The sequence below is a fragment of the Clarias gariepinus genome, chromosome 21, assembly GCF_024256425.1.
Source record: "Clarias gariepinus isolate MV-2021 ecotype Netherlands chromosome 21, CGAR_prim_01v2, whole genome shotgun sequence".
NCBI lineage: Eukaryota > Metazoa > Chordata > Actinopteri > Siluriformes > Clariidae > Clarias > Clarias gariepinus.
The window spans coordinates 24,729,630-24,740,000 of record NC_071120.1 but is presented as its reverse complement, the minus strand read 5'-3'; the positions used below and the strand labels follow the sequence as shown (position 1 = coordinate 24,740,000).

The 10,371-nt window shown below is 39.1% G+C and overlaps 1 protein-coding gene across 1 annotated transcript in view; it reads right to left on the bottom strand.

Annotated features, from left to right (window-relative positions):
• The window catches only part of LOC128509569 (calcium-binding protein 7), a 39,984-nt gene extending 35,390 nt beyond the window's left edge, over positions 1–4,594 (bottom strand). Inside the window, exon 1 of the mRNA XM_053481346.1 lies at positions 4,274–4,594. Coding sequence (XP_053337321.1) covers positions 4,274–4,382 — 109 coding nt within the window. The 5' untranslated portion in view covers positions 4,383–4,594. The remainder of the gene's footprint in view (positions 1–4,273) is intronic.
• Between the last annotated feature and the right edge of the window lie 5,777 nt (positions 4,595–10,371).

Below are 10,371 nucleotides of genomic sequence, written 5' to 3'. Positions count from 1 at the left end.
CTTTTGTTTACTTCCCCCACATCCTTCTGTTCTTGTCGTGTTGTTTGTGCCCATATGTTCCCTCATAATCTTTTAATAATTTGTATATTTAAACCCAGCTGTATGTATGTCGGTCTGTCTATCTCTTTGTCTGTCTTTCTATTTATTGTCTGTCTGTCTGTCTGTGTCTATCAACCTATCTACAGTATATATCTATGTGTTTGTCTCCACTGTTGAGCTTTTGATTAATTTCTCATTTCCTTTACCCACATGCTTCTGTTCCTGTCCTGTCATTTATGTCACTTTATTGTGTCCATATGTTCCCTCGTAATCTTCTAATAATTTATGTATTTAAAGCCGTCTGATTCTGTCTGTCTGTCTGTCTGTCAGTCTGTCTATCTGTACTGTATGTTTGTCTATCTGTCTGTCTATCTACTGTATCAGTGGCTGTCAGTTAGTATATCTATTAATCAATCTGTAAGTCAGATTGTCAGTTTGTATGACTGTCTGTGTCTATCTATCTATCTATCTATCTATCCGCAGGTCCTATCAAGGTCATAAAAAAAGGTAAGTAATACAATGGTCACCATTGGCCTTTATGGTCCCTAGTTGGACAAGATAGTTTCCTAGACAGATGGTTTTCTTCTTGCGAGGTTTCACCAGATCACTTCTATCATATTTGCTCTTCTTGATATTTTATCAGAACAAAACTTTGTCATAATTAACCATGATGCACTGTCCACATTGCTGTGTTTTTTCTCACATTACCTGTTCATTATCTTAGCAACGTAGCCTAGGTTTGCTTCACCTCAGTATTAAGTGATATTGGACATTGATTGATACCAACCTGGTTAAAAATCTTCATAAGGATTAATTTTTTTGATTGATTTCCTGAACTGAAACTGAGGTTTAAACTTCAGAATGGGGCAGTTTCCAGTTTATCATATTTAAAATGATATGGGGCGGCACAGTGGTGCAGTGGTAAGCAGTGTCGCCTTGCACCTCCAGGGTCCGGGTTCAATTCTCGGCCAGACTCGATTCCCATCTCTGTGTGCATGGAGTTTGCATGTTCTCCCCATGCACAATCCAAAGATATGCAGGTTAGGCTAATTTGCGTTCCCAAATTGGCCATAGTGTGTATGTGTGTGTGCCCCGCGATGGATTGTTACCCTGTCAAGGGTGTATCCTGCCTAGTGTTCTAAGCCTCCTGGGATAGGCTCCAGGTGCCCGTGACTCTGAATACAGGATAAAGTGGTATAGAAGATGAGTGAGTGAGAATGATATGAAAAAGTAAATATATACATAATTTATTTGGGGCATCTGAATAGGGCATACTTATTCTATACTCAAGTGATTTAAGATCTGTGTGAAAAATAAATGAATAAACTGCTTTGTTTAGTTTTATAGACACCTCACATAATCTGCGTCTCTATTGGCCACCATTCTGAAACACCTACTGTAGAAACACCACTAGAGAAAGCTGAGGGGAAAAAAAACCCTGGAAAGTCTCTTTTCTTACTGCTCACTTCTGTAACAACAGCCATATATCTTGGATATATCTTTCCCACTAGGAGGCGCTAAACTGGAAATTGTTCCACCTGTATTGGATTTGACATGGTTTCCTATTTGATCTGCTCATTTTATGCAACATTACATGTGAATTTGCAAAAAGTCATTGAGTTACCGTGACTGTACAGGGTTTGAATCAATACCAGGTACACATACTAATATACAGAGCTCTGACATCTGTATCTGTATCATATCCAAAAGGTCAGACGTGTGCACGTGTGCAATTTCCAATATTATACTAATGCACCAGTGCGTCACATTCTGTTCTATCCCACAGCATTAAACAGACATTTTAAAGATTTATGAATCCTATAAGCAATAAATAACTCATTTATTTTTGACGTCTGCGTAAGAGTGTTTTAGCTCCGCTGTCTTTCTCTCTTTCATATCAGACTGCACTAATCCGCTCTTGAAGTGTGTGTGGGTATGTGGCAGCCTTTCTTTGTGTGTTAGTTTGCCTCTTCTTGACAGTGTTTACAATTTGCCTTGCATATCGAAGGATGCGCAGGAGACGTATGGAGCTGAATCCTGATGCAGGTGTTGGAGACACGTGTGTGTGTGTGTGTGTGTGTGTGTGTGTGTGTGGTTGGTGGTGGTGGTAAGGGGGGTTTGACAAGATGGTTTTGTTCATCATGCTGCCCGCTGTAATAGCCTGTCACCTCAGAGTATCACTAAGCACAAAGCCCTTCCCTGCTTATGGTTTATATTGGAATGAAACTGACACAGCTAAAACCGTTTCCCCCTCATATTAAAGCTGTATGTCAAAATACAAATTCAGAAGTCATCTTTTGTTATGTTTTTGAAAGGCAACATTTTTCCTTACAAGTATATTTCCTGTTTAACATCGACTTATAACTCCTCCTAAATCCTTGATTTTATTAAAGGTATAAATCATAGAGCTAATATCAGTACTAAAGTAAAGGATTTTTTAAAAGACTGTAATTTTTTTTCTACTTCGTGGCCAGAAACTTCCCAAGTACAGAACTCGAGAAAGAAACTAAACGTGAGTATAATGAGTTTCAAACATCTTGCCCTGTTAGACTCCTCCTGAGTCGATAATGATTTGAATTATTGCTTTAACCTTGAAGAAAATCGATAGACAAAAGCTGAAAATTGAAACTGAGATTGATTTTAGCTCTCACACACAAACATTTCACTGTATCTCTACAAGAATGGGTTTTCCTTAGAGAGAGAGAGTGGGAAAAAATTCTTTTAGAAAATCTTTTAGAGATTGCTTGCCTTCATTGATCACTTGACTTGCGCTTTTATGTTACAAAGAATGTAGCATTTAAAAAATAAACAAATAAATAAAATAGGAAAACAAATCAAGTTTAAATATTACTTCTAAAATAGTATACTTCAAAGGTATGTCTGCAACCAAGGTTGTTTCATGATTCGTTTCATGTTGAATGAATCAATGAACCGAATAATGGAATGATGGGAAAAACTGATCACACCAGTTTGGACTTTAAACTGTGAAGGAAAATGCATTGCACTAAAAACTAAACCAGAAGGGTATTAAATAAATACTAAATAATAATAATAAATTAAACACAGCACATGTCTCATAGAAGACATGAGACTTCATGCCATTGTATCATTATTAGTAGTAGTAGTAGTATATTATTTATACATATTATACATATGATATTGCATTATTAAACATATACTACACACTAATATACATATTACTACTATGATTATATATATATATATATATATATATATATATATATATATATATATATATATATTTTTTTTTTTTTTTTTTTTTATTATTATTTTCCTTGATCATTTTGACCACAATTTCCTTCCAAGTAAAAAAAAAACATATTACTATACATATTATTTATTTATTTATTTATTTATTTAAATATAAACCATTACTTCATTTAGCTATTGACCATGATACATACATATATATATATATATATATATATATATATATATATATATATATACTGTATATATTATTATAATATATTTTTATTATTATTTTCCTTAATCATTTCGACCACAATTTCCTTCCAAGTAAAAAAAAAAAAAAAACATAATACTATACATACTATTTATTTATTTATTTATTTATTTATTTATAAACCATTACTTCATTTAGCCATTGACCACAAGTTCCTTCTGGGTAAAAAAAAAATCTAAAAAATGATAATAGAAAAGCAAAATAAGTGTTAAATATAAAGAAATAAAGATGTTTATTCATGCCTAAGTCTAAATCCCTCTATTTAACAAACTGACAACCTAACAATGTTCTAAGTATACACTGTAGGCTCACTGAAAACGCACCTACATACAATATTCATCTCACCAGAATCATCTATTATAACTACAAAATAAGCCAATGGAAAGTTTCAAAGCAGAACATGATGACAATTGTAGAGCATTTCTTCCCCGCAGCATTGATTCCTAACAGGTGCTCTGAGTCTGGAATGGATGCGCTTTACTCTATACTACATTATATACCCATGATCATTCATTTCATTTGATTGTGTGATCTTTAAAGCTTATATTAATCTTAATATCAATCACATCTGTCTTGGCTTTTGGATGTAGAGATGAAGATCCTTCTTGAGCAAAGCCAGAGCAGAGAGGCACATCCCTGAGGAACTGGCTATGAATGAACCAAAGACAGGAACTAGAGTGTTGTGCGCTTGGTTTGCGGTGCGTAATGCTGATAAAGCTCATCTATAAACCAGCCGCTCAGACTCACCCTCCACTTCATCTTCAGGTAGGTTGACCGGTGTCCCGTACGAGAGGATGTCCGGGATGGTGCAGATCCCGCGGTACATCAAAGTCGAAGTGACGGGGTGCATGGGCATGTCTGCGCGCGATCCCGATCTTCATATATGACCTGAAAGTCCGCGCGCGACAACTTTTCCTCCACTTCCTCCACGTCAACGCTGCCTCAGTGCAGCCACTCCGCAGACGAGGAGGACGAGCCGAGCGAGTGCCTCTCCTCCGGGAAGAAGAAGGGGGGAAAAAAGAGAGGCACCAAGATCTCTCTCTCTTTTTTCTCTCATCCAAAGGAAAAAACAACGCGCATTTCCTCTCTCACACAAAGCGCGCGCTGAGCTGCCCGCGGTCCTCAGGCGCGCGCCTCGACGCCGAAATCAGCGTTTTCATGTCGTGCGTGGCCGTCTTCAATCTCAGTCACATACGTGTTAAGCGCAGAGTTACCTGCTCGAGATGACAGAGCTTCCCATCGTTGGAGGTTTTTTTTTTTTTGCAATACCGTTTCCCCCCCTTCTCACTGGTTGCCAAGGCGACGCGTTAAGGCGGTCCTCGATTACCATATTACCTCTTATTAACCACTGGATGCATGCAACTTCACATCCTATTTTTTCCCAACATTTTTTTTCACTGTCAGAAACGCCAAAAAAATTCATCTTCCCCTGAGTGTAAATACTTCTCCTATTTCTATAGATGTTCCTCATTTACATTTACTGCAAGAACATCCCAGAATACCATGCATACTCTCATTCACTCTAATCCACCTTGGTAAAGCCACATGGTTATAAGGGGAACCTGACCCAGAAGCAGAAACCCAAACTCACGAACAAGTCCATCAACAAGTAGCTCAGTGAATAAGGCATTACATTATGGTTTGAAAGGTTTCAGGTTCAAACCAAACAACCACCAAGTTGGGCCCTTGGGTAAGGCCCTTAACCCTCAACTGCTCACATGTATAATGAGATTACAAACACAAAATTAACTTGCATGCTCTGAAAAAGGGTGTCTCCCAAATGATGTAATGTAAATGTAAGTCCTGGAAATGTCAAACATTAACTGTCCTGTTACTATGTACATCATATTTTAATCTCAAATTAATGATGGGTTGTTCATGGATGATTCATTCTTTTTGAGCGAGTCTTTAATGTGACTCAGAAGAACGAGTAGTCTCAGAGAGTGGTTTGTTCATTTTCTACTGGCGCGCATGCGCAAAGCATCATGAAACCTCCATAGGTTATGTACAGGAAACAGAAATGAGTAGTTTACCTCCGGAGTCTTTTGATCCGAGTCGTTCGTTCTTTTGTCACGTGACTGTCATAGGCGCTGTGCGGTGCAATCGATTCAAAAGAACGAACGACTCGGACTAGAATACTCATAAGAAGAACCGCTCAATTCAGTTTCCTGTGTAATGCACTGCATAGCGTCTATGGAAGTCACATGAGAAACAAATGAACGATTTGTACCAGAGGATATGAGAGGTGAGCTGCTTATTTTGTTTATCATAATATGTCCTTAGCTGCATTGTAATATTTTCATTACTGGAACTAGAGCCAAGATTTGTGTATGTAGATGGGTCTGTAACCTTTCAACTAACACTTAGAAAAGCCAAGGATCTTCATGCTGCCATGATGTTCCAGACCTTCATCTGGACTTGTAGTAAATACTATTTCTCCTACTTCTATGGATGTTCCCACAGGAATAGATCTCACTAAAGATTTGCTGTAATCATCTGCTCCAGGACTCAGCACTCAAACAATAACCAATTTCTTTACTGGCAGTAGATCCCAGTGTTCACACGGTGTGTTAGTGGTTAGCACTGTCTACTTAACCCTCCAGGGTCAAAGGTTTGATTTCCACTTCTGGTCTGTTGCATGTTCTCATCATGCTTGGTGATTTTTCCCTGGGTACTCCAGTTTCCTTCTACAGGTCGCAAAAACCTGCAGATTAAGCTAGTTGGTGTTTCCAAATTGCCTGTAGTGTATGAATGAGCGTGTATGAGCGTGCCCTGCGCCTAGTGCCCCAAGTCTCCTGGGATAGGCTCCAGGCCCCCCCATGACTGTGTATACAGGATAAAGCAGTATAGACGATGAGTACCATCCCAGGGGACCATGCATACACTCATTTACACAAGTCACTAATCCACATACTGGCATACTTTTGTGTGGTTGCAGGAAATGAAAGAGCCTGGAGGAAAACAACAGGGATATAAGGAGAACATTCAGACAGTAACTCAAACTCAGGAGCTGTCAGACCTTAACTATATTATTGTACACCAAAATTTCAGCTCTTACAGTATCTACACCAAGATCTCTTTCCTACGTTGTTGAACTGTTCACACAATAGTGATAAATTGAAATTATTAAAAGTTTTTGATCGCTCAACTCTGTGACATCACATTGGAGATTTTTTTTGCAATTCCTTTTTTTTCACTCGTTGCCAAAGCGACACGTGAAGGTGGTCCTCGATTACCATATTATCTTATATCAACCACTGGATGCATGCAACTTTGTGACCTATTTTTCCCTAACCCTCAGACATTTCAAAGATCTTCATCTTGCCCTGATGTGTCAGACTTTTAACTGGACTAGTAATAGTAAATACTTCTTTTCCTACTGCTATACTGCTGCTGTGGATGTTCCCACGAGAATAGATCTCACTAAAGATGTGCTGTAATCATCTGCTCCAGGACTCTCAAACAGTCACCAATTCCTCATTTACTGTCAGTACATCCCAGGATGCCATGCATACACTCATCACACTAAACCACCTACTGGCATGCTCTTGTGTGGTTGGAGGAAATGAAAGAGCCTGGAGGAAGACCATATTATCTTTTATTTACCACGAGATGTGTGCAACTTTATGTCCTGTTTTTTAATACACTTCTTTGCATAGTCAAAAAAAACAATGATCTTCATCTTGCCATGATGTGTATACAGCCTATGAAGTCTAGAGCCACATACAAACCACCACATTCCACTTGTAATTCATAAATTGGTACAGTACTATGGTTTTTAATCAGCGAGTCTATTTTAAGTTTTCGAAAACTTTTGTTGCCTGATTCTTCTCTTGTAGTGTGACGCACTGTATCGAACTTCCCAGTGATCCCAGGGATTTTGTACAATCCCAGTTTGAGATGAAATTGGAACATATATGCAAGCAACAATGATCGGGCCCAAGCACCTGTACCATTAGTGCTACAAAAAGCTCTGCACGACTTGCACGCGTCACACTTTATATTGGGCTGATGTCAGTTTGGGCCCTAAATATTTGTAGAGTGCATAAGTGTATGTGTGTGTGTGTGGGTGTGTGTGTGTGTGCGTGCAAGTTGTGCGGTGCTGTGTTTGTGCCTGCATGCATGCATGTGTGAACAGTATGAGTGTGTTTTGTGCGTGTGAGTGTGAGTGTGAGAGTGTTAACATTTGTAATGTATGTGTATGTACAGTATAGTATGTGTGCATGTGTGCGGTATACAGTATGAGTGTGTTTGTGCATGTGTGTGTGTGTGCGTGCATGCGTGTCTGTGTTAACATAACATTTGTGATGTGTATGTGTTTGCAACAGGCCGCAGATGCTGAAAAAGCATTAAAGTATTTTGTTACTCAATGTGATGTCACTGATCGTGATGTCACTGAAGGTGTCACTCAATATAATGTCACTTAATATAAGGTGACACAGCTTGTTCAGCTCAATGAGCTCTAAATGTCTAAAGAGTTCCACGTGCATACTGTATGTGCAAGTGTGTATGAGCTACGCAGCAACATCTCGTGTGGAGGCTCCTGAGGGCCCCGGGTCAAGCGACTCTCAGGCATCCTAAAGCCAGAAGATTTCAACCTGTCTGCCAATTTCCATGAGTTTTGAGCATGTTAAGGCCCCCCAAAAGCCCAAAAGGGTGAAAAAAATTCTTTAGGAAAACAAGAGGGTCCTGCAAACCCTATAGTGCTTGGGCCCTAATAATTCTTAGAAGAACAAGAGAGTCTTTCACACACTATGACATCAGCACTATGAGACATCAGGACTATCATGGCAATGGCGATAAGGTAACATCCATTATGTCAACACGCTGATGTTGTAGTGCTTGGGTTCTAAAAATGTGGAAAGGGAACCTAATATATGATAAGAACTAATTAGAGTAATCTGAAAGTTCCTGAAACAATATCACATTTGAATTCATTTCCAGTCTGGGAGTCAACCACAAAACCACAATCCAATCCGGTCCAGACATCAGCGTACACTCACTCACTTAACTATTGAACTTAATCTTATTTGAATAATGCTTTTATCCAAAATCACTTCATGTTAAGAGGATACAGCAGAGCATACTGCATGAGGGTTAAGTGCCATGCTCAAGGGCCCAACAGTGGCAGCTTAGTATTACTGGAACTCAGTAACAATTAAATATCCATCTATTGACGCTTTGCAACTCCGGAATAAATCTCCAAATTTTTGCTTTTTGACTTGTTGCTCCTGTGCTTTGTTTTGACCGCCCTGCATTGCATGATTAAATTTTCGGCTTAACACCTGCTGGTTTTCATCTAATTTGGACTGTGAATAAATTACATTTTGTCTCCAGATCTCTGCAGTGAGACTACCATAATGAACTGGCTCCAGTAAAGGACTGAAACTTGACCAAATACCCCGACCATGGCACAGTCATCATACAAAGAGGGCCAGTGGAGCAAAAATGCCCATGTTCTCTGCTGAGAGAGAGATGGCATACTCTTTCCCACTTGTCAATCACATTGACAATATCCAGTCATGGGTATCTCGGAGCTCATATTCCTTGGAGTGTGTCACATTGCCTTGTGATGCAGCAATAACAGCAGTTTGTGGCTGGCTGTATTTACTTCGCAGGTTTTGGAGAAGCTATTAAGCGCTTCCGATTAGCTGTAATATTAAAGGGAAAAAAGCTGGTTAGTGGGTGGGAACTGGATCAAGACCAGGTTGGGGGGTGAATTGGTATAATGATGCATTGAAATGGTGGTTGCACAGTTTGATGACTTTTCCGTCAAAAGCTGGTGTTTTAAAGCATAAAAATAAACAAATTTGTGTTGGACTCTGGATCTGCATGACCACAGCTGTCAAATCAAATTGACCATATTCCAGTGCAATCAATGGGTGAAATCAAATTGCTATAAACAGCCCCAAACAGTAATTGAATTATATCTCAACCCAATTATTTCCACAGCCCAAGGGCATTCTACCTGAACCCAAAGTGATTACAAATAACCACTGGGGGTGTGGCTCAATCTGGCAAGATTGTTTCTAGCAAAGCATTTTATAACCCCTGCTATAACAATAGAGGTGTGAATAATGGTCCTGCGGTGCTTCAGCTCTTTCAACGCGTTTTGAATAGATATTATAATTTGTTCATCCACATAATTAAAATGTGAATGATTATCATTGAACGGTTTCTCACTCCACTCCTTAGGGAGCTCCGGTCTGGTCTGACACTCACTCAGTGTTCCTGATGCAGATGAGCAAAGTCGGCTAATGCTGCAGAATCCCCAAGTCCTGCTTTAGCTCTGTTAGACGCTAGAACATGAGCGAAATGTGTTTCATAATACATAGAAACCTTTCTAAAAAAATTTTTTGAAGTTAAAAGTCTCCTAATAGCGCAACATCCTTTAATCTTGAATCTTATACACTACATGGATCCGTGTTAAGATTTAACACTCCACATCACAAATTAAATGACAACATTTTGTAATTTTGATGTAGTAGAGGGATGAGGATGAAGGAGGGAAGGGTATGAGAATTTGAGCTGGAAAAATGATGTTTACGTCCTACTTATGTCCTCTCTCTCTCTCTCTCTCTCTTTCTTTCTCTTTCTTTGAGCAGGAAACTCAGCATCTGTGTGGCCGTGAGCAGAGTAAAGCTGATTAGCAGGAAAGTGGCGAGTGCTGGGAAGCTGCACTTCTGCTTGTTTATATTTCACGTTCAGCCCGGTAGCGGTGCCAAGGGCATTGAGCATCAACAAACAAATTCCTACATGCATTCTTATTTAGAGTTTGCTTTGTTCTTTGTGCAGTGTACTGATGAGATTTATTGATTCTGTAGCTTTACTGAACAACCTACAGT